General features: G+C 35.8%; 1 protein-coding gene across 4 annotated transcripts in view; it reads left to right on the top strand.

Moving 5' to 3' along the window:
- The window catches only part of Tbck (TBC1 domain containing kinase), a 193,713-nt gene that overhangs the window by 64,962 nt on the left and 104,676 nt on the right, over positions 1–24,075 (top strand). For 3 of the 4 annotated variants that reach the window (XM_013150592.3, XM_013150593.3, XM_063260601.1), the window contains 13 exons: positions 2,305–2,365; positions 3,414–3,475; positions 4,136–4,197; positions 5,543–5,691; positions 7,600–7,738; positions 9,379–9,478; positions 11,383–11,432; positions 11,605–11,734; positions 13,243–13,341; positions 15,611–15,673; positions 16,460–16,586; positions 20,877–20,927; positions 22,138–22,221. In XM_013150592.3, the coding sequence (XP_013006046.1) occupies positions 2,305–2,365; positions 3,414–3,475; positions 4,136–4,197; positions 5,543–5,691; positions 7,600–7,738; positions 9,379–9,478; positions 11,383–11,432; positions 11,605–11,734; positions 13,243–13,341; positions 15,611–15,673; positions 16,460–16,586; positions 20,877–20,927; positions 22,138–22,221 (1,177 nt within the window). The remainder of the gene's footprint in view (positions 1–2,304; positions 2,366–3,413; positions 3,476–4,135; positions 4,198–5,542; positions 5,692–7,599; positions 7,739–9,378; positions 9,479–11,382; positions 11,433–11,604; positions 11,735–13,242; positions 13,342–15,610; positions 15,674–16,459; positions 16,587–20,876; positions 20,928–22,137; positions 22,222–24,075) is intronic. The other variant, XM_013150594.3, reaches the window with a different exon arrangement.

Raw genomic sequence — 24,075 nt, 5'->3', positions numbered from 1 at the left:
AACATTATGGTTCCAAGGTGCTTCCATTTTCGTAAAAATGACTCAAATTTATCCTTCCATATGGCAGAGTGGTGATCCATTGTGTGTAAATACCACATTTTCTTTGTCTGTGCAAGCTGATGACGGAGACATAAGCTACTTCACAGACGGAGCTATCGGGAGCTGTGCCGCTGGAAGCATGGAGAGGCTGGATCACAGTAACATCAGTGATGCTTGCACTCTTGGGAAGAGATCAGAAGAGGCAGTGCTGAGTCAAATGCAGTTGCTAGTTTTAGTGTTTCTAGGAATCTCATGTTGATTTCCACAGTGGGGGTTCTCGTTGACGCTCCCCCACAACAAGGTAGAAGGGTTCCCTTTGCCCACAGCCTTGCCAGCATTTGTTTTTGAGTTCTTGCTGATGCCCATTCTTTGTGTAGTGAGAAAATCTCAGTGCTGTTAAGGTAAAAAACGCTAAACATTATTTATATGCTGGTTGGCCTTTTGTACTTCGTCTGGCAAGTATCTGTTCATTTCAATTGCCCGTTTTTTGTTGAGTCTTTTATTTTGAGGATCTAGTTATTTTGAGTTCTTCATATAATCTATATGTCAATCATAGCTAGCAAAATGTTCTCCATTCCGTAGCTTGTCTTTGCTTAAAAGATTATCTTTGCCTTACAGATTAGGCAACTGGATTTCAGCAAGCCTACAGTCTAACTCACATCTGTATGTAGTTGAACCAAAGTGTACCTTTTCATCTGCCTTCAAAGCTACACTGTTAGCTAAGATACTGAACTTCTAAGCTGCCACATTTTTATTGATGCTCCAGAGAAGACCTTAAGCCTACTAAAAAGAGAAACAATATATTGGTTATAAAGAAGGACACTGCACTTCCTTTTAGCAGTGTGAATACAAGAAAGCAGTGAGAAAATGCCAGCAAAGTTCTGGGAGAAATTATCTTGAACTTGAAATTCTATAATTCATTAATAGTCAAGAGCAAAAGTGAAGTACAGAATGTATAGAATTTTGACAAATGCAATGAAAAAGTATGGTTAGAAAAAATAACAATCTAAGCTTTTAGGCAAAATAGGCAAGAGTGTTTTTCATATCACATGTAACCTAACTGCTACGTTTTGTGTACGTGTGTGCGCGTGCGTGTGTCTGTTGTCATACTGTAGAAGGACAGAAAACAATTAGACTTAAAAAAATGTATGGGAGCCATGTGGTGGGAGATTTGGAATGCAAAATTGCAATGTTTATATAAAATATGAGTGGACCACTAAAAAGTTTTTAACAAGGAACTGGTGAAGTCAAACCTACATTTTTTAAAACAATGAAAAATACTATGAGAGATTAAGGAAGAGAGGAATGCCAGTTTATTTCAATCATCTCTCTGCCCAAAGTGCCAGTCTTAAGATTTAGGAACATTTTTTCCCTATTACAAAACAAAAAGGCTCTTTTTCTCCACAAAAGCAGTGAATTATCTTCTTAAATCTTCTCCTCCTAAGTCTGTTTAAAATATGATGTAAGTTTATAATAGGAGTAGCCAACATTTGTAAAACATTTTCCACTTTATATAATTCTCACTACTGTATAAGATATGTATGATGAATATTCTAGTTTACAGATGAGTAATTTGAGGCTCAAGATGCTTAAAGTCATTTAGTTATATAGTCATTTAGTGATGCAGGAGTCCAACTTGGTACACAATTGTTCAATACATAGTTTTTAAAGTATGTGGATTTAACTCTAGACTCCATGCCAAGGAGCCCCCTGAGGCAAACTGTTAAGTAAACAAAATATGTGTATCTTTAAAAACATAGCAAATGCTCTAATAACCCAAAGATGGTTAGCTGGCCTTACGGTGGGTAGAATGAGGATGTCATGGGTTGTCTCCCAGTGGAGACAGTAGACTACTTGAATCTTGATACTAAGTAAGCAGACTTGGGTAGAAAAAAGGCTAATACAAATCTTTCTTAGGGACATTTTGTTCGCTTGATGATACAGGGCCTCTGGTGGCCTGGAATACCAGCAGACATCTAAGTATGTGTGAGCATCACCAGGGAGTAATGCCCGAGATCAGACTACCTCGCAGGTTCCTTGGACGTGCTGATGCTTAAGTATTATGAAACTCTGTAAAATACAGAGTTTTTTCCTTGGAAAATTATTTTTCCAATAATTTTTCCTCGATGAAGCTGACCTTCAGAATACAGTAAAGCCCCTAGAGATAGATCAGATCAATTGATAAGACCAGTTTCAGCATGAAAATAAAGCACTCCCCCCAGAAATCTAGGTGTAAATATTAACAAGAACTTATTTTCTCCTTAGGGAAGAAAATTATTTCAGAGCCTGGATATTTCTGAACGTCTGAAATTTTTGCTTACTTTGGGTAAATGTTATATAATTGATTCTCTTTCAATTTTAGTAACTGTTAGTAATTATACATCATGCGTCTGTCTGAAATAGTGAAGTCTCCCAGGTCCTTCATGTTTGTAATCATCAGTGGTGAGCATTAACAGGACAACTGACATGGTGTCTGAACTGTTATGATAATATGCAAAATATTATATAGAACTTTCTTGATTTATTAAGGAATTTCACTTGGATGGAAATAACAATTGGTTTCATGATTTAGTCAAGTAAACTAACGTACAATTTAACTATGAAAATATGAAACTATACATGTCTGTAGCAGTTCAACATCAGACAATGTCTTAACTTTTGTCCTATTTGAGTGTGAATAACAACTTGGAAAGAATGATTTTTTCCTCATAACATGTTCATATATTTTTTTCATGTGTTTGGAATTCATTTTAATACAAGTTTATGTAATCTAGAGTGAACTAAGTTAAATATTTGTGGTAATAAAGGAAAAGGAGAACACTTTCTATAAAAAGTGGTAGGTTAGTATGCAGATAAGATAATTTACAAATATGAATACCAACAGAAAAGTCTTAGTATATAAAATTATAATGGATTATAAATAAAGTTGCATAAAACTTTACCAGATTAATTACATTTACTTATAAGTGTATAAGTATGAAGATGTTTTGGAGATTGCTAAATACGGTTCATATTAAACTTTCAATTCCCCGAAAAAATTGTGTATAATCTCCAAATTACTAATAATGAATGTTAGTCTTATCATCTTGAAAAAATAAAGCCTTTGAATGTCTTTACCTCTCTGAATTATTCTTTCAAGATGTTATTTTTAGTACATACGATTAAGTAATATTTAGTGTTTGAGTAATGTTTAGTGTTTGAGTGTAAGGAAAGTAAACAATCACAGGTGTTTTTCAGTGTTCCTAATACCCAAACTGCACTATTGTCTAAAAATTTGGACGAGCATTTCCCTCCTGATATTTAATTAGATGAAACTGTTGCAATAGTCTGGTAGAGTTTTAAGGGCTGTGATTATTCTGTTTGCCTGTTTGTAGACTGTGTCGATGACACCGTAACAGTGCTGGCTGAAGAGCATGGTTGTCTGGACATCATAAAGGTTTGTTATAAATCTGCCTGACTTTGTTTATGCTCCTCTCACTGGACACATGTACCTGGTGATTCCTAATAAAAACTACAGCATTTGCTCCCAGCTTTGCATGCTGGGAAGCTCGGGCTGCAGGTGCCTTCTGGTTCTTTTGTCTGGTGTGGCTGCCTGCCTCGGGGGGTGGAAGGCTGCTCACAGGTGGGCGAAGAGAGCTTGAGCGGGGCGCGGGGTGTAGAAGGCTACTTTTCCAAGGGCTCCATCCAGCCGCAGGCACAAGCCTCCACCTCTCACCACCACCCCTTCCTGTTACATCTCTGCACCTGCACTTGGAGGAGTCATAGTCAGACCATATAAATATATTAATGATTGACCCACTTGGGGTCCAACAGCAAGCTATTTAAACTATGCCTAATTTTCTTTAGACACTTGCTTTTTCACAGGGTGACAAATAATATATTGTATAAAAGCCAAATACTGTAAGATTTTTTTATTTTTTAATCTTCCACAGAGGGCTGGGGACTCAGCTCAGTGACATAAGTGCTTGCCTGGCAAGCGTGAGGTCACGAGTTAGATTCCAGTACCAAAAAAAAAACTTCTAGAGAAACAGATATTTGTGTAGTATATATTTAGAAACTAGATTGTGTAAGTAATACTTTTTTCTCTATTTATCAGGAGCTTCCTGAAAATGTGATAGATCTTTTGAAGAAGTGCCTGACCTTCCATCCATCTAAGAGGTTGATATTAAAACTTTGAGATAACACTGACATGCTTTATGTACAGTTGATTTTTCCCTTGTTCTAATACTAGTGGATTATACTTACATATGTAAGTATGCTTACATATGTATTAGTACTTAATTCAGATCAGTATCCTAAATCAGTGATTTAAGACTTTAGCTTTTATTAGTAAAATATAAAGTAATGAAAGTTAAACCATAATCAGAAAACTGACATATGTCAAAAGAAAGATGTTAGTAACTCATTTTCTAGCCTCCAACTAGAAAACCAGCTAAACTGTGGAATATTGCTATTTCTAGACCCAATGACATCAGAGAAATGAGAACAAAACTTCGTTTGGCATTGTGTGGGCTTTTTTGCAGGGGTGCTAGGGACTGAACTGGCAGCCTCGCACATGCCAGGCAGGTGCTGTGCCCCTGAACTGTATCCCAGCCCCAGCATTATGTATTATAGCAGTAAGCTTGGTTAAATGCTGAGACAGCTAATGACTGATAATATAAAAGGATTTCTTAAAAGTTTTATTTATTTTCATTCCATTCTGTCACTCTAAGTTTTATAAATACTCCTAAACTATTTACATATATGATGTTTGAAATAATATAAGGTAATTGTCTTTAAGGGGATAACTTCACCAAGAAATTTTAGGGACAAAAAAATGGTATTAAAACATGCTTTTGGATAACTATAACACATTCAATCAAAAGGATAAAAAGGAAATTTTAGAGTGTTAGATTAAATACTCACATAAGACATTCAGTAAAAACACGTATGTGCAAGTCATGTTGAAAGTAAAAATGCAAAATGTGTTGTAGAATGACTTCTATTCATAACGTACAGAAAGAACAACAAAATTAAAAAGTAATTCTGTGTCCACAGTAATTCAGTTGTAATATAAAGATGCACTCAAATATTTTAGTCTGCCCTTATCCTTTCCTTTTGTAGATGGAAAAAGTTTCAGAATTTCCCTGCTTTTCTGTTCCAATTTTTATTAGTACAGGTTTGTAATATACATAATTAGATTCAGCCTGGAAAGTTGGTACATGTACATAACATATTTTAATTCTCATTTATCCCCCCCCCCACATTTCTTGGTCCCTTCCTATTGACCAAGTATCTATCATTCTGTTCCCTATTACCTGTCTCTTATTTTGCCTTTTAATTTATTTAGCTTTTCTTGCTTTAGTTAGTAAGTAGTTTATAAACCAAAGTTGAGGAGTGCTTTGTTATTTTCTGTGGTAATGAGATATTTAAGATTTTTAGCATCCTCTTGAATGTGTGTCATTTTTCTAGGAAATATTTTATAACTTGTTTACATGCTCTGTATCTTACATTGTTTCTCAAGGCCAACCCCAGATGAACTGATGAAGGACATAGTGTTCAGTGAAGTGTCACCTTTGTACACCCCCTTCTCCAAACCTGCCGCTCTGTTTTCGTCTTCTCTGAGATGTGCCGATTTAACTCTGCCTGAGGATATCAGTCAGCTGTGTAAAGGTAATGAGAAGTAGAACATAGGCAGTAACCTCATCCCTGCTTCCCTAGGAAGCTGCCTTCTCTTAGTTTTGTTTTGAATTTGTCAGCAATATTCTTACATTAGTGGGCTCTCTTGGGAAATTGTTTAAGAATTAAATGATTCTAGAAGTGCTTGAAAGAAAACTTGCCTCAAATTGTAAGTCTCAAACTTGCCTCAAATTTAAGTTACTAATATTCTATAAATGTTTATTATGAATAATGTCAAAATATCATATTATTGGTAGGATATCCGTACCATCATATTCTACCTGTTGAAGACAATAGGTTTTCATTCTTAGATGATGATTCCAACTCTCACAGGTGTGCATGAGTGACACCAGTAAGTTACCATCATACTGAAAAGTTACCGTGACAGTGAAGCAGAAAGTAAAGTACATGTACGGTTAAGTACTGACTGGGTTCCTGTGGGATACCACACACTGTGCCATTACCGTCCATGTGACATGGGAAGGCAGATTGCGCATGATCTCTGTCTTAGAAGTAGGTCCGCAGGAGCGCTGCACCTTGGGAACAGCTGAAGCTCTATGATTCTGCCTGCGACACCGGAAACCCAGCTTAGAGAGGCAGCCGATGCCTTCGGCTCTGTGGGATGGATGGACAGCTTGGTGGCTTGCCCACTCCAGTGCTTTTTCTGTCCTTGATCCTTTCCCAGTGTAGAGAATAAAAGTTCCGGGTTTTCCTCTTCTTGGCTTCTCTCGCTGTAGTAGGAGGAAGGTTTCTATGCTGAAGTTGACTGATAGGACCTAAATGGAAGTCTGCTCAGTGTGAGACTTTCTTCTAGAAAGTATTTTCTTTGTTACCATGAAAGGTGCTTCACAAAGGAGCAATTCACCTTCTGTTTTGAATGCAGGAAATGGGTCTAGAAATTTGACACACTTAGGCCCCTAAATGAACTTTATTGCATAAGCCACCTATTATAGGACATCATTTTTCAGCTGGGAGCATTCAGATTATAACACAGAATGAATTGGAGTCTGCTGGTTGAGGCCCACCCACCTCTAGACAGAGAAAAGGATGCCCAGCCCAGTTCTGTCTGACCGTCCTGTCTACCTGAGGGCAGGAGACAGACTCCCCGTGGTGAAGAACCCTGATCACATGACCGTAAGATGCCTTTCTTGCCTGGGCTGAGTCACCTCAGAAGGCTGGAGCTGCTGGAGGCGGGCACTTCCTTCGCCGGCCAGTCAGGCTGTGGCCAAGCAGCTTCCCTGAGGAGCCTGGTGAGGAACAAAGTGCTGCTCGTCCAGTGGTTCCTTGTCTTCCTCCTTCGGCCAGAAACACAAAGATACTTTCCTGCAGCATTTACCGTAAGCAGCTGGCCAGGCCCCAGAGGTGACTTCACAGAGGAGTGGAGGTCCTCCGGGACCGGGCCCTGGAGTTTTAGCTCTTGGTCTTAGACCCTCTGAGCCTCCGGCAGTTTGGTGTTACAGCTCAGTTTCTGGGCCTGACTGCTCCGGAGGTGTTTTCTGCCCTCGCAAGCTGTGCTCCCTGTACGCACCTGTGTTTCTCGATGCTCTTGGGGGCAGTAGCTCTCCCTGTGTCCTTGCCTGTCTCACAGACTTAAGAAGAGATGTTAAGCCAGAGGCTTGGCTGAGTGGCATAAGCGCCTGCCTGTCAAGTGCGAAGTCATGAGTTCAGTCCCTGGTCCCCAAAAATAAAATGAAAGAAGAAGAAGAGATGTTGATCTGTTTAGCTTTCTACTTGCTAGGTGCAGTGACAGCTTCCAGACTTCTTACATGCACACACAATTGTAACCAGACTTCTACGCTTCAGGTTGTTACTTTTTCAGAATGTCAGCTATCACTGCCTGTTGAATTTTAATAAAAACGGAAGTTTTCATTATGAATTCTTTTTTTAATTTGCCATTAATAGATACAGATACAGATTACCTGGCAGAAAGATCCATTGAGGAAGTTTATTACCTTTGGTGTTTGGCCGGCGGAGACTTGGAGAAAGAGCTTGTTAATAAGGAAATCATTCGATCCAAACCCCCTATCTGCACCCTCCCCAAGTAAGGAAAAAAAAAGACTTCTCTTGGAAAAGGGCAGTGGGGATGACTGGTGGTAATGCTAAAAAAGTTTAATGTTGTTTTCTTTTCGTAGATATATGGAGAAAGTGATTATGGAAGCGCTTGAAAGTAAACACCATGTTTGATCAGCCTTAGTTTCTGATTGTACTATTCCTGTCAGTGATTTTTATTAGTTTTGAATGAATATTGTCATTTAAAACCTTGCTTTGTGACCTATTTGAAGTAGAGTTAGTATTACAGAACATCATGCTCTAATTGGTATTAGTGAGAAATGTACAAATCAAGACAGTAACACTTGGGATAATGTAGTAAACAGGCCAAAGGTGGCCTATAATGAAGAGCTGTTCTTTTTCCAAATATATTTATAGCTGTACATGAACTCTGTGGCCTCATTGCATGTGCTGGAGGTCATCATCTACATACTCATAGTCGAGAAAAATCTATAAAACACCTGTTATAAATTAGAGTGGAAGTTAAATAACTCTGAATCCCTGAGAGCCAGTGGAATCTTTATTATAACATTGTTAGTTACCTTTATCATGGAATAAATGTGAAATTATGGAGCTTATTCTAAGCTGTGAAAGTTTTAATTTTAGATTTAGGACAGAAGTTGTCACTGTAGATAATTGTAGAAGCTTCTTCAATTGTGTGGAGCTTCTTCCAAGCTTTACTGTTTTAATGTTAAACTTTAGGACAGATTTGATAGTTGTGGTTAATTGCAGAGGCCATCCACTCATCATTTTCTCCTTGTTAATTTTCTTTTTAGTTTAAACTAAAGAGATTCCTTTAAGATCCTGGTATTCTTATTTGTGTAAGTGAACATTTTTAAAAGCAATGCATAGATTTGAAAATATTTTACAAATCAACTTTTACTAGAGGCCAGGCATGGTGGCACACACCTGTAATCCCAGCACTCAGGAGGCTGAGGCAAGAGGATTGCTGCAATTTCGAGGCCAGCCTGGGCTACAAAGTGAGTTCAAGGCCAGCTTGAATTACATAGCTAGACCTTGTCTCAAAAAAAAGACCAAAAAAATTTAACTAGTTCATAATTAACCCAATAGTCTACATTTATTAAATTTTTAGATTTGGATGGGCCATTAGTTTTCCACTTTTTTCGCCTCTAGATATTGACTATAATGTATGTCATCTGATGGATTAAGTAGAAAATCAGCAATAGGATGATGGAGATTACAAGAAAAGTCTGTCTGAAGGATAAATACAAGCAATAAGAGTAATTCTTTGACATGCTGGTCAGGTTGCATGCCTTGTTACCAGTGCAGTACTTTCCCCCTGCGGGGTTGCTGTGTGTGTTTCTTCTTCCCTTTACCACCTTTCACCTGGTGCAGCCTGCTCAGGAGTATACTTGAATAGTGTCAGTAGTTTCACGCTGAGCTTACATAAACGAAGAGTTGTGATCCTTGCATCCCTGAACTACTTTGTACATGTCCGCGGTGTTCATGCCAACCCAAGAGATCTAAAAGTGGGGCTAATTTGCAGAGATCTCAACCAAAAGTTACTTTGCTTTAAATTAACTACCCCCTCTAAAATTTACTCATTTTAGAGGGATCATGACTTAGGAAAATGGGCTCAATAATTATTTAACAAAAAAAATTTTTTTCCAGCTTTGTTTTTGAAGATGGTGAAAGCTTTGGACAAAGTCGAGATAGAAGCTCACTTTTAGATGACACCACTGTGACACTGTCGTTATGCCAACTGAGAAATGTAAGAACAGTAGTTTGCCAAACTGCTTCCAAGCTTTAAAGTTTTAAAAATTAAAACCTTACAGATATGCATGAAGCCTCATGTTCCCCCCTGATTTCATCAAATAATGTGTGATCTTCTGAAAAGTACATGCATCAGATTGAACTCGCAGGAAAATAACAACTGTACGTCAGATGTTTTGGTGTCTGTCTGTTCAAAACATGATTATCTTTTGCCATCACTGGATAAGTGTTCTTATTTCTCCACTTCAGTGATAATACTTGTCATTATCAAGTTTAAAAATAATTTTCATAATCTTGTTATAAAACGGAATTCTGCTGTCATACTAATCATTACTTTAGTACAGTTTTCTCTTTTTGAGCTGACTGCTTACCTATTCTGTTCATTACTAGTTTTCCTTTGTGCCAATATTTCTGAGTGATTTCTCACTGATTTGGTAACAAAACTATATTAGTCAATAACATGAATATAAGAGTATCAGCGTTTTTCTAGTTTCTGAAAACCTTTATGTACAGGATTACGTGTATTTATTTCTTGAAGGTTTCCTTGGACTTACTTGTAAAACCCTAACTGCGGTCTCCTTTCTAACCTCTGTGAATTTCTAGTCACTGTTTCCATGTATTTAATGGTTTTCAGTCAGTTCAGGTTTTCTGTTTTATTTTCAATCGCTTTTTAATGTTATGTCTTTTAGGGCCTTTAAATACAGATGAAGAAAAGCATCTAGTTTGGATCATCATATTGACTCCATGTATTTGTAGATGTTCTTTATTAGAATAAGAAAGTTCTTTTCTATGTTTAGTATTCTAAGAGTTTTGTCAAGGATGAGTATTGAATTTTGTCAAAAACTTTTCTGCATGTGTTGATATGATTGTCAGATTTTTTTCTCTTTAACTTGTGGATCCTATGGTTTATGTTAATTTATTTTAAATTCTGTACCAGTCTTGTTTACCTAAAATTCATTTGGTGATATGGTGTATAATTATCTTTGTTCACTACATGGACTCAGACACTAATTTTTTGTGGAGAATTTGTGCCTCCATGCACATGAGAGATGCTGACCTGCAGCTTCCTTTCTCATAGTGTTGCTGTCACCTTTTGTAGTAGGATTAAGGTAACACTGTGCTTCCTGCGTTAGGGACGATTCCCTCAGCTTCTGTTTTCTGGAAGAGGTCATTATGATTTCTGTTAATGTTTGGCATTATTCACCAGCGACCTTCATCTGGGCATGAAATCTTTCTTTTAGGAATATTACTCATTACTGGTTCAATTTCTGTAATAGTCCTATTCAGATTGTCTGCCTGTCCTTGTGTGAGGTTTTATAAATTGATATGTGTCATGATTGTCCTTGTCAGAGTGCTGCCTTATTTAAAATTAATACAACCATTCCAGCTCTCTTTTGATTATTGTTAGCATATTAATCTTTCTGTGTCTCTTGGTTTAAAGTGAGTTTGTTATAGACACATATCATTGGGTCTTTTATTTGTGTCAACACTGATAGTCTTTTAATTGCTCTGTTTGGACTACGCATATTAAAGAGATGACCAGTGTACAGATTGATAGGAACCGTCTCTAAGCTGCTTCCTGTCCATCGCCCTTCACTGTTGCTGCTGCCGCTTGACCTGTTGCTCTTCTTCTGCATTCTTTGGTTTTAATTCATCATTCTATATGGCTCCATTTTCTCTGCTTTCTTAGAATATTTTAAAATTGCTTAGAGTTCGCCATAGAGTGTGCTACATAAATTTGTAACTAATACAAGATAAAAGCTAGTATTTAGGTTCTGTTTCATTCTTTTCTTGATTCTCTTTATAAAATTTACAATTTTTACATTACTTTTCCTTTTAGATTCAGGTAAGCCTTGCTGCCTAAGATGGCCATACATAAAGATTTTCTTTTTAAATTCACAGAGATTAAAAGATGTTGGTGGAGAAGCATTTTATCCATTACTTGAAGATGAGTGAGTATATATACTCATTTTCTATTTATTTTTATTTTGGTTATATTAAATTTGTAAAATTTACATTTTCCAAAAACAGTGCTTTGTAAACAACAGTTGAGAGTAAGTAGTGCTTTGGGTTATTAGAATCCTGCCCCGTGGTCAGTGCTGTTGCTTCTGTTCCCTTTTACAGCCAGTCTAACTTACCTCACTCCAACAGCAGTAACGAGCTGTCAGCAGCCGCCACGCTCCCTTTGATCATCCGAGAGAGGGACACCGAGTATCAGCTCAACAGAATCGTTCTCTTTGACAGGCTGCTCAAGGTAGGCATCGCACAGCCCAGTGCTAACCAGTACCCTGTGCTGGCGAAAACTTGGGGACTCTTGACATCATAGGAGAAGACCAATTCTTGTTACCTGTCCTTTCAGTGTAACTTACTTTTGTTAAAAAAATGATACAAGTTCATAGTAAGTAAAGCTACAAAGTAAAAACAATGTGAGAATATATTAGAAAAAGGATTATTTTAAAATGAATTTAAAAACTAAAAGGTAAAAAGTACCAATACTGAGTAAGAGAAATGGATAAAGTACATGATATAAATACAACTAGACAGGAAATATTATATTGTGATACATTCCTTTATACTAGCTTACGTAGATCTCATATCATGAAGGAATATTGAACTTTCTCAAGTTTCCTGCATATACTGAGATGACCATGTGATTTTTATACTTTGTTCTTTGTGTATGCTGTATCCCATTTCTGTATTTTGAGCCATCCTTGTATCCCTAAGATGAATCCCACTAGTTCGTGGAGAAACTTTTTAATTTCTCATTGGTCTTGGTTTACCTGTATTTTGCTGATGATTTTTTCATCTTTGCATTTCATGTCAAATACATGGATTTGTAAATTGTTTGTTTTATCCTTGTCTGCTTCTGATCTCAGGGTAATGATGTCTTTATAAAATTTGTTTGTAAGATTTCTTTTATCTTCACTTTTTTAGAATAATTTGAGTGTTAGTATCCACTCATAGAAAATGAAAAGTGTTGTTATTCCTTAAATTTTGGGTAGAATTCAGACATCAATCTTAAACTTTTAACATTGACAGGGGACTTTTTTTATTATTGATTCAACTGTGTTAACTTGTTAGTGGTCTGTCAAGAATTTCTATTGTTTTATGATCCAGTCTGGGTAGAATTTATGTCCAGGAATGTGTTCATTTCTTGCAGGTGATCAGATATTTTGGAGTATTTGTTCCATAATACTTTCTCTTGGTGTTTTGTATTTCTATAGTGTCAGCTGTAATATCTCCATTTTCCACTGTGATTTTGAGTCCTTCTCTCTTCTTTTTTTTTTAAGTGTAGTGAAGGGCTTATCAGTTTTATTTAAAAACTAACTTTTCATTCCATTAATCTTTCATACTTTTTTTTTGGTCTCTATTTCATTTTTGCTTTGATCTTTGTTATTTCTTCAACTTCTGGGTTTAGTTTGTTCTTGTTTTTCTAGTTCCTTGAAGTATGATAATGGATTACCTGATATATTTGTTTGTTTGATGTACTCATAGATTGCAGTAAATTTCTCTAAATATTGCTTTTACTATATTCATAGGTCTTAGTATGTTGTTTCCATTGTCATTCATTTCAAAAATTTTAAAATGTCCTCAGTTTCTTCATTAATTGGTTGTTTAAAAGTATGTTATTTAATTTCTATGTATGTATATTGTTTTTGAAGGTTTTGTACTTACTGAATAATTTTACTGCTTTATAGTTGTGAAAATACTTGCTATAATTAAATCGCTTTGAAATATTCTTATTCTCTTTTCGTATCATAGGCCTATCCATATAAAAAAAATCAAATTTGGAAAGAAGCAAGAGTTGACATTCCTCCTCTGATGAGAGGTTTAACCTGGGCTGCTCTTCTGGGAGTTGAGGTAAGAAAGAAAAGATATGATAAGTTGATTAATATAATGGATGATCAAGAATGTTTAAATTTCTTTTTAAAATTTATTAGAATAAAAGACAAATTGCCAAGAACCATAGAGTAAATATATTGAAAGTGAGATTACTGGCGTTGGGTCTTTTAATGTATTATTTTTTTATTTGATCGTTCATCATATTTTTTGATCACCAATCAGTGATCAAACATTCACTGTAATTATATCAAAATATTATAATTTTTCCTTATCCACTTTATATACCACATTTGGCTCCATGTTATTTCTGGCTCTTCAAAATCAAATTGATCATGGACGATAAGTGTTTAGAATAGATTCAGGGCACTAAAGCAGCCATGACGGTGCAACCAAAAACACTCCCAAAAGAGGGCTCCCCGGGGCTGCTGCAGAAGGCGGCGGGAGTGACGGGAGAAGTGTGTGGATGTGAGGGAGAGCGGAGTGTCATGACAGGGATTAATGACACTCAGGCTTTTACCATAATCAATTTTTTTTTAATTTAAACATTTACTCTGTGATTTTTTTTGAAGGTAGATAAAAAAGATAGAACTTTTTGAATATTTCTGTATATTTTATTAGAAAATTAGTAAAATGCGAGCATAAGTTTATAAATTTAAATGGAAGGAATAGAAAAGAACATGTAATTAAAAATTTGTTAATTTGTGCTGTTTCATATTTTAGTGGTGTTCACAGAAAGTATCCTAATCATTAAATTGAAAGTCAGGTTATTTGTGTACGTCAGTTACAGATAGGAACTTACAGTTACTCATAGATGCTGCTCTTTTTTAAGTGTGGCTTTTTATTTATAAACAGTTGCAAGGCCTGAGAACTCTTTCAATCCAATCTATGTTACAAAGTCATTAACATAATTTCATGTCTTTTGGCACATTTACCTTACCTGGATCACGCTAAGAGACATAGCTACTTTTGTCTTCGTCAACGTTTTATCCATGGTCATGAGGAAAGGAGAACTGTCACAAAATTGTTAGGGCAACTTGTCCTACAAACAAGAACTCTGCTGCTAGAAATCATGATAAGGGACCAGATCCTTGCCAGACTGTCATTTCCTAGTGATTTCTCTTCATTCCATCTTCCTGTACTGTTTTCTAGATATCTTCTACCCTTTCAGTTTCTACAACCGTTTTTAATCCTTTTCCTCTTTTGGAAGAATTTCCTTCCTTCATTCCTGATTCTCTTGATGAAAGTCTAGAAATATTTTTGGAAATAGCGGATTATTTTACAAGAATGTCGGCTATTTCATGCCATGTAATAATGATAAGTACTTACGTCCAAGCTTACTTCCGTCAGGCTGTCTAAATCTCTCACTTCTTAGATATCTCAAAGAAGTTGATATAAAAAATATTGTCACCAAATTCCTGGCTCTTTCTCCATCTTAATGGAGCTAGAAGAATAAGAATATTTGTATGGTTGGCCCTATAGAACATGACCAGAGTGTGAAACAGTAGTTTATTCAAATATTTCTTCTGTAACAGTATAACCAAAAAATATAGCAGACACTCCTAGTTTCAAACTGTTCTATAATTAGATGATATCCACTCTAGCCTAAACTTCTGTTTCCTGATAATGAACCACTAACACTTGAATGATTTTTTTGTTTTATTATGAACTTTTATAGAAAAATTTTATAGGGTTACCTTCCTCACACAAAAAAAATTTTATTTATGAAATTTATTTTTTATGAGTTAATAATGAATAGAGAACAAAATTATGTGGTATTATATTTGCTCAATAAGTGACTCACCCTGCATATTTACTTTTCTGTGTGGATAATATGAGGTCTGCTTCACCAATATGGCAAATTATCACTCATCATAGGCCTTTGTCACATTGTCAAAAACGTAGAGTTTCTTTGAAGTTGAAGTGTAACTTGAGTTTGAATGTGTCTATCTGTAATTAAGAAGATCTTAACAACTAGAGACTGATAAGAAATTAATTTTTCCTATTGAGCATTGCTAACCCAAAAATGTGAAATGGTCCAAAATCTGATAATTTCTGAATGCTAGCATTACACATTGAATGTTTTGATTTTGGAATATTTTGGATTTTAGGATTTCTGATTAGAGATACTCAACCAGTACCTTTTCAGATACAGTACTGTATTCCAAAATCAGAAAAACTCCAAAATATGAGCTATGTCAGCTCTTACATATTTAGGACAGGAGGTACTCATCAGGTGTTGTCAGTTTTATTAAATATATGATGAATTGACATGTTTTATTTTTTGCAGGGAGCTATACATGCTAAGTATGATGCAATTGATAAAGATACTCCAATTCCTACAGATAGGCAGGTAAGATTGTCCTAAGTACCTGCCATAGTTCTGCCAAATATTTAAACTTTAGAAGACCTGGAGGAATGTTCCTTTCTTTCATTAAGAATCCCCAACTTCTGCCAAATATTATGGTGTTTGAAAATGTTGGTAAATGGGCCAGGGATTTAGCTCAGTGGCATAAGCCCTGCCTGGCAAGTGTGAGGTCATGAGTTTGATCCCTGGTACCAAAAAAAAAAAAGGTGAGGTGACTAAGGGTGTTTGGCGTTGTGTCAGCATCTTCTGATTTGTTCCACTGGTCCTAAGATCTGTTTTGGGGCTCGGGATTTAGCTTAGTGGCATAAGTGCCTGCTTTGTAAGCGCATGGTTGTGAGTTCGATCCCTGGTACCAATAAAAAAAAAAAGGAAAAGAAAAGAAAATGTTCGTAAATAATTGAATTAGAATAACACTTTAAAGAACTTTAGACCAAGTAACCTTTTAAAAAAAAATTATATTTTTCACCTGAAAATTTTTACCTTTTATTTAGACCAATTTATAGCATATTTTTAATACTCTATGTATACATTATATTAATTATATATTAACAAATTATTTTGTTACATTATCTTTTTTAAAAAAGTCTGTTTGCCTGTGCATACAACTTCATTGGTATTCCAGAAGATAAATAAAATGTACATAAAACTTAGATACTAGGGACGCTCTGAAGGTTACCTTATAATCTGTGCTATTGTTATTTAGGGAACATCAATTTTCAGTTCGTAAGGGATTATTGTCAAGGTTATGTGTTACTGCTTTGTGATTCACAGATCGAAGTGGATATCCCTCGTTGTCATCAGTATGATGAACTTTTATCATCACCTGAAGGCCATGCAAAATTTAGGCGTGTATTGAAGGCTTGGGTGGTATCTCATCCTGATCTTGTATACTGGCAAGGTAACTTTTTTGTTAAGACTTTTCTTAAGTAATATTAGGGACTTACTATGTAGCTGGTGATTTCTAAATTTAAAGTTATCAACTGTCCTTTGTTTCAAGCAAAGTAAATACTAAAGCTCTGATTCTTTTTTTTAATTTTTTTTTATTTTGAAGAGAATGAAACCAAATGTGACAAAACAAAACAGTCAGTCAAAACCAAAGGATGGACATAGTATATGACTTAAAAACAAAATACAAGGTGATCAACAATGGTTACCATAATGCCTCTTACTGTCTTCAAAAGAATTGCCCATATCACAGGCATAGTAAAATTGAACAAAACGGTATAGAACAAAACCAATAAAAACAAAACACTGGAGACATTATAGAATTTAAAAGAAGATGGTTATCATAGTGAATCTTACTGTCTTCAAAGTAGTTGCCTATACCCTTAGACTTGATACTATCAAACAAAACAGAATAGAATAAAATCAGTGAAAGCAATACAGGGCTTCAAATCAAGTTAATAGGAAATCAAAAATGGTTACCATAATGTATCCTGCTATCTTTGGAATAGCTGTCCATGCCATCAAATCTAATACAAGTACACAAACTGGAATAGAATAAAACCAAACTAAACAGAGTGATGAAAACAATATGGGTTTCAAATCGTAAAAGATTAACAATGGCCACTGCCTTCCCTTGTTAGACAATTCCTGCCTTTCACTTTCACAGGGTGCACTGTACATTTCGTATCCCACTAACTCTCTTCGTTTTTAGATTAGGGAGGCAACCCGCTATTCATCTAAGTGATTCTGAACCTTTTTACCCTGAGTATGATCTCAAGTTGAATCCATCTACCAACAAGAGCCTCAAGGTTTTCTTTCTTTATAGCTGAGTAGTTTATAGCTGAGTGTTATGGCTTTCTAGACAATCTAAAGCTGATGGGCACACTACCCCCACTTTTATCTGGTTCCCACAGAGTACTGTTTTCTCATCATTGACTTTCAGTCCATAAACCCTCCTTTGGGTTAATTGTATTTCTTACATAGGGCATATTGATAGACCCTATCTTCTGATCCACTTTGCCTGTGTTGCTTTTTATTGGTGAATCAGGGCCATCCATATTAGTGATTATAGCCAACTTTCTCTGCCTCATCTCTGCCATGCTATTTTTCTGTCATTGGTTGTCTTCTTTTCCCTTCATTCCACTGTCTTCCATGTTCAATGAGCCCCCTCTGCCACTGTTCCTGAAGCCACGGTCTTTTTTTTCTCTTTCTCTCTCTAGAATGTCCTTCAGTATTTTTTGTAGGGTTGGTTTGATGGTCATGAACTCCCTCAATTCCTCTTTGTCATGGAAGCATCTTGTTTCTTCATTAATTTTGAGAGATAGTTTTTCAGGATAATCAATCTAGGTTGGAGGTTATTTTCTTTTAGGACTTGAAATACTTCACTCCAAGCTCTTCTTGATTAATGGTTTGTGTCAAGAAGTCTGCTGTGATTCTGATGAGTTTTCCTTTATAGGTAATCTGTTCCTTTTCTCTGACTGCTTTTAATGTTCTATTCTTGTGTTGAATTTCTGTGATCTTGATTATTATATGTCCGGATATAGATCTATGTTATAGCTGGCTGGAGTTCTGTATGCCTCATATATCTGAATATCTTTTCCTATGCTTGGAAAGTTATCTTTAATTATTTCTGTAATTAGCCTTTATATTTCATTTGTGTTTATCCCTGCTTCTTCACTCACTTTTTTTATTCTTAAGTTATAGATCCTCTTCTCATCTTTTAGCCTTTGTATTGTTGCTTCCTGTTTCTTGTTAATTTTTAAGAGATCTTTCCTTTCATGATCACATGGTGCATACCTGTCTTCAAGATTTGATAGTCTATCTTTAGTTTCTTTCAAGCAGTTTTGCCAGCTTTCAATGGAGTTTTTAATTTCCTGGTAATCTCTTTGAATCTGTTTCATGTGTTCTAAGTTTTTTTTATATTCTTCATTGAAGGTGTCCCTCCTTTTTCTATGCTCCTCTATTCTTTCACCTGTGTTTTCTTTACAGATGTTTAGCAATTCTTTTATTATGTTTCTCATATCTTCTTTTACCTATAAATAATATTTCTGTTCTAAGTTCTTTTATAGCTTCATGGAGTTGTTTCTTTATTTCAGTTGCTATTGCTTCAGAAACTGCAGGTGCGCAACTCCCAATCCCTTCTGTGTTTACATCTCCTGGACCAGTACTGCTTGGGTTGGAGGCCAGAGACTGCCTTTTGCTTCTTCCTCTTGTCATGTTCCTGGTTTCTTCCAGACAAGTGGGTAGGAGGGTCCCTGGCACTTCCTGTATTGGTTATAATTACTCTGAAGTGTGTTGGCTAGGGATTTCTGCTGTTTGCTGCTTTCCCCAGTCTGCTGGTGGCTACTGGAATGTAAGCAGGGGCCAGGCAGTCTGGCCCCTCCCTTCTGATCTGGTTTACCACAGAGATAGCTTTAGGGAAACCTTGGCAGTGGCTATTGGATCGTGCAGAGCATCGTGCATTGGATCAGTCCAAGCAGTTTCCACCAGTCTGCTCCAAGTTAGGAGTAGCTCGATGAAGCTGGCTGCAGTTTTGTCTCCAGGCTTATCCTGCCTAACTCCAAAATGGCACCATGCCAACCACCTACTCCTGCAGGAGAACTGAGTCCCACATACTCACCACCAGCCAGTGCAGTTCTCTGGTCTACTGCCCCCCTCTGTCACCGGGTCTACCCGCCAAGGCCTTCAGGCTTGCTAGCCACCAGCTTCACTGTGCCCATGCATCTCTGGGTTCCAACAGCACTTCTGGCATGCTGAGTTCAGCTCCAGTGAAATCACCGCCAACTACTGCCTCCTTCTGTTTAAGTTTTTCTTTTTCTTTTTTTTTTTTTTTTTTTTTTTTTTTTTTTTTTTTTTATTCTCTCAGTGGGCTTTAATGCTCACTTGAGTTTCTTCCTCGGTTGAGGGGGCCCACTTCTTTCCTTCTTGTCTTCTCCATAATGCTATATTCCAGCATCTGGATTGTTTCTCTCAGAGAGGCTTTTTACTCTGCTGCTTACTGTTCCACCATCTTCCCAGACTCCCTGATTCATTTTTGAAAGGTTTATGAGAACTGCTTTTCAAAACTTTGTTTAATCCCTGTTGGATGTCATTTAAATGTGTGATAGTTAAAATTAAACAACTTGTAATCACATGACTAGGACATTAGGATTTGGGTACTTATTTAAAGTTTATGGATACATTGTTAAGTTTATGCAAACAATAAAATAAGTTTATGTCATAAATAGCTTGGTGCTATTTGAGATTTTTACTATGTAATGATTCCTCGCTTATGCTTCTCCTAGTTTATTAGAAATAAAGCATAGGAGATCACCCTAAAGTGCTCATTTTGCTAATTGGCTTTTTAAATATTTATTAGCATGTTTGCAGTATCTAATGATTACATTCCTGGTGAGGAGTTGGTACATGTACATACACATCTTATTGTCTCTTTTTACCTTCTACTATATTAATTCTTTGGATCTTTAAAATTTTAGTCGTATAACTTTTGTAGGGATTGCTGACCTTCAAATCATGCACACAAGGACTGTGCTCTAGCACTGAGCTACATCCTCAGCCCAAATGTCATCCATATTTTTATGGCCACCAGTAAGTTCAGATATGAGAAACCTATTCCATTTAACCTTTTTTTGTAATGTTCTGCTGTAAGCAGTTGGTGTTAAATTTAACTTTTCTATTTCTTATTGGCCACATTTAGTAAAATGGCGATATTACGTTTCCTACCTTGGTACATTTCTCAGGTGTTCTGGATCCTCCTCACACATTGTCAGTAGATCTAAGTGCATCCTTTTGCTGTTACAGCACATAAACATCATTATTATTAAAATAACTTGGTGAATTTTTGCATTTTACTCCACAATTTTTAAAGAATTTTCTTTGTCATCCTAAAGAGAAAGAATAAATAGGCTCCTCTCCTAGAAAGAAAGCATGCCTGAAGATGGTAAGTAATGGCCCAGTTAGGGTCAGAAGGGACTGTGACCCAAGTCTTCTGGCATTTTACATCTTTTAAATCTCTGTGTTGCTCTATCATATATAAATATTGGTAATAACTGATTTGTTTTGGACATAAACTATGTTCAGACACTGTTATTTATCCCTCATTGTAATTCATGAAAACACACATGTCTAGAGCACTTGTAATGCCTCTGTATTTGGAGGCAGTGCAAAGAGCTGAGCAGCTTTATACCCACCACTCTGCTGGTTGCATTTATTTGACTCCTTTGTCCCAACTTTTCTCTATCAGGTTTGGACTCACTCTGCGCTCCCTTCCTGTACCTAAATTTCAATAATGAAGGTAAGCCTCTTTGTCGTTTAAGGAATTATTGGACCTTTTATTCTAAAATATTGGAGTTTAAAGTTTGTGTACTTTACCTTACAAATGCTATAAAATTTTATGAAATAGTCTGTGAGATTCATTTTCGAGGCTATGAAGGTTTAATTTGTTCCTAACATGCCCATTATGATAAGGGTATAACTAGAAATCTATTCTAAATTGTTTTACCTACTTTCCTGGCCATTTTTATGAAATCTGAAGGAATTTTCTGACTTTGTTACAGTTTTAGTGTACTGTATTTTATAAATAATTGGCAAAGAAATCAATGTTGACTGCATTTCTCCCAAATCTTGCATCTCCAAAGGTTACCATTTCAAACATATCTCTTTGATAAAGACTTTTTATTCTCCTTTCTGAATGTATACAACTCTTTGTATTTCAGGAAATCTATCTGGTGTCTATTTTGTAGTCTCTTTACATATATATTAATGTTACAACCCTTTTTTGACATTTTTTTTGGTTAATGATAGATTTTCAGGTTTTGTCCCTCTGTTACAGATTTTTTATAGTGAAATTTAATGTGTTTGTTAAATTCAATTGACTGAGATTCCAAATCTTTAATAATATCACATATAAAACATGTTATTCTATATAACATAAAGTAGAGATAGTGTAATACCAAAGAACTGAAACTTTATTGTGCGAATCATTTTAAAAGGTGTCCTATTCATTGAAATACTCATGACTATAAAAACTGGGCTTTTGTTGGTGTTGATTAGACAAAGTCAAATAGTATTTAGATTGACCCAACACTTGTATGAGATCTGAAAAAAAAAAAAAATAGTATGAGATCTGTATTTGAAAATACAGGTTATGACCAAAACTCCTAAATTCAGAGTCTTATTTGCATCAGCAGTGATTAAGATTATGAGATTTTATAGCTCCTTAATAATGATCATGTTAAATTTAAAAACAGTTCAGTAACAAAGGTTTATTGTAGGGTAATAATTGCCACAGTAATTTGAAATTGAAATCACTAGGGTGGTTATCTTTTTGTTATTCAAAATATTTTCTGCTTTAAAGAAAGGATTTGATTTTTTTTCTTCCATAACTTTGTTTCCAGCACTTACTTCTACTTTTAATAATAGGCTCAGTGAATGTTTGCTGAATGAGTCGATGAAAGCCAGTCATTTCCCCTATTCAACAGTCTTTTACTTGTCTTATTCTTCAGCCCTGGCTTATGCGTGTATGTCTGCTTTTATTCCCAAATACCTGTATAACTTCTTCTTGAAAGACAACTCACATGTAATACAAGGTAAGCACATATTTTTCTTATCCTTTTATAGGGAAAGGTCAAAAATAACCAGTACTCAGTCAAATTAGAATTTTAACCAAATGAAAAATGCTTATGGTCCTTTCAAGAGTTGAGAAAATCTAGTCTTCTTCCAAGTTCACCAGGAAGTATATGTTCTTTTCCTAATGACTGTTTAATTTCTGGCAATGTAAAATCAAATACAACCATGGAAATTTCAGAAAGTAAGAGGCTGCTCTTTGTCTCTCTCATAATTAAAATTGCCCACAGAAAGCCTTCCCATGGGGTAAGCCACAGCGAGTCAGTAAAAAGTTTTAACACTGCTGTGTATTAAAAACACTCCTCATTCATCTCCTTGAACACTGTGAGCTCCTCCTTTTACTTCCCTACACGATTCCTTCTCCTTCAGAGTCTGGGTAATAGCATAGCGTATTTGTGAATTCATTCACGCTGACTTCGACTGCATTCAAGTTTCCAGTGCAGCATTCTGGGCTCCATTTTGGAAGTAGTGTAACAAGTTAATAATATGCAGTTTTGAATTAAAGGCTTCAGATTTAAGCTTTCCTACTTATTGTATAATATTGGACAAAAACTTAAGTTCAGTAGCTGTCATTTCCTTATATCTAAAATTTTTAAAGATTATTATAACAAATTAAATTTTTAAAGATTATTATAAATAATTTAAATTGTGGGTACATAGTAGTATTGTTCAGTAATGACCCTTGTTTCTTAATGTTCTTGTTCCCATTATTACTAGTTTTTGCCTAGTATCATAGCATTTCATGCTGTTTTCTTATCTCTTCAGCAAGGTTCACAATGTTTTAAGGACAGCAAATTTTGCTGCAGGTTTATATATTTTTGAAGCACAATGCAGAGCCCCTCATATAGTCTACCATTTGCCTTTTTCACAACACGTATCAGACACACCCTTAACTCTGACGGAGTCAGTGTTCTGCTTTGGTGTTCTGTAATTAAGGAAGAATGTGACGTATAGGAAGGAAGTTGGAGGGGCTGGGGATTTAGCTCAGTGGCATAAGCACTACCTTGCAAGCGTGTGGTAGTGAGTTCAATCCCTGGTACCTGTAAAAATACAAAAATATACCAAAAAAAAAACCACATTAGAAAGGAAGTTGGTTTTTGCTTACAGATCAATTTAATATGTCTCCCCAACTTCAGGAGTCACACAGCAGGCACTGCTGAGACTTCACTAAGCTGTGCCCTGTAGAGTGGCCCTGTGCCTTATCACTGGAGCTGCTGATTCTGTTTTCACCCTACTTGTTCATAGTTCCCTTATCGCCTTTATCAGTGTCTGCTTGAAGATTCCAGTAACACCAAAGTGAGGGCTCTAAAACACCTTGGATCATACCAGGACTTTCAAAGACGAGGCAATATAAATAACTTGTTAAATGGTGACCAAAGACAAACTGAAAAATTAAAGGTAGAAAATAATCAAATTGGTGTTTGTGCTGGATTAGCATTTGTTAATCCTCACTTAAATATATAAGCAATATAATGTTATTTTGAAGCCATTGTGAAAAGTAATGTTTACTGAAACTTTCAACTGTAAAAATTTGGCCATCCTTCTTGTTCATATTTGTTGGGCACCTATTAAAGCGTAATGCCTAACTGGATTCCTATACTTTAGAAAGATGAAAAATTAGGAATACTCAAATAAGCAATTAAAATAGGACTTACTAAATGAACTAGACTATTTATTAGATGGCTAATGAACAATTCTCAGAGTCATAATAGATATCATCTGTGGTTCTGCTCTCTACTTTGACCTCATTTATTCCTACTGAAAATGCAGAATTTATTTGCCTCTTGACATTTTCATTCTGCTGTTGGTTTCATCTC

This window comes from Cavia porcellus, unplaced genomic scaffold (genome assembly GCF_034190915.1).
Source record: "Cavia porcellus strain 051 isolate PalLab524CR breed Dunkin Hartley unplaced genomic scaffold, mCavPor4.1 scaffold_14, whole genome shotgun sequence".
Taxonomy (NCBI): domain Eukaryota; kingdom Metazoa; phylum Chordata; class Mammalia; order Rodentia; family Caviidae; genus Cavia; species Cavia porcellus.
Note: the sequence above shows the minus strand (reverse complement) of the source record. Positions and strands in the feature narration are given on the sequence as shown.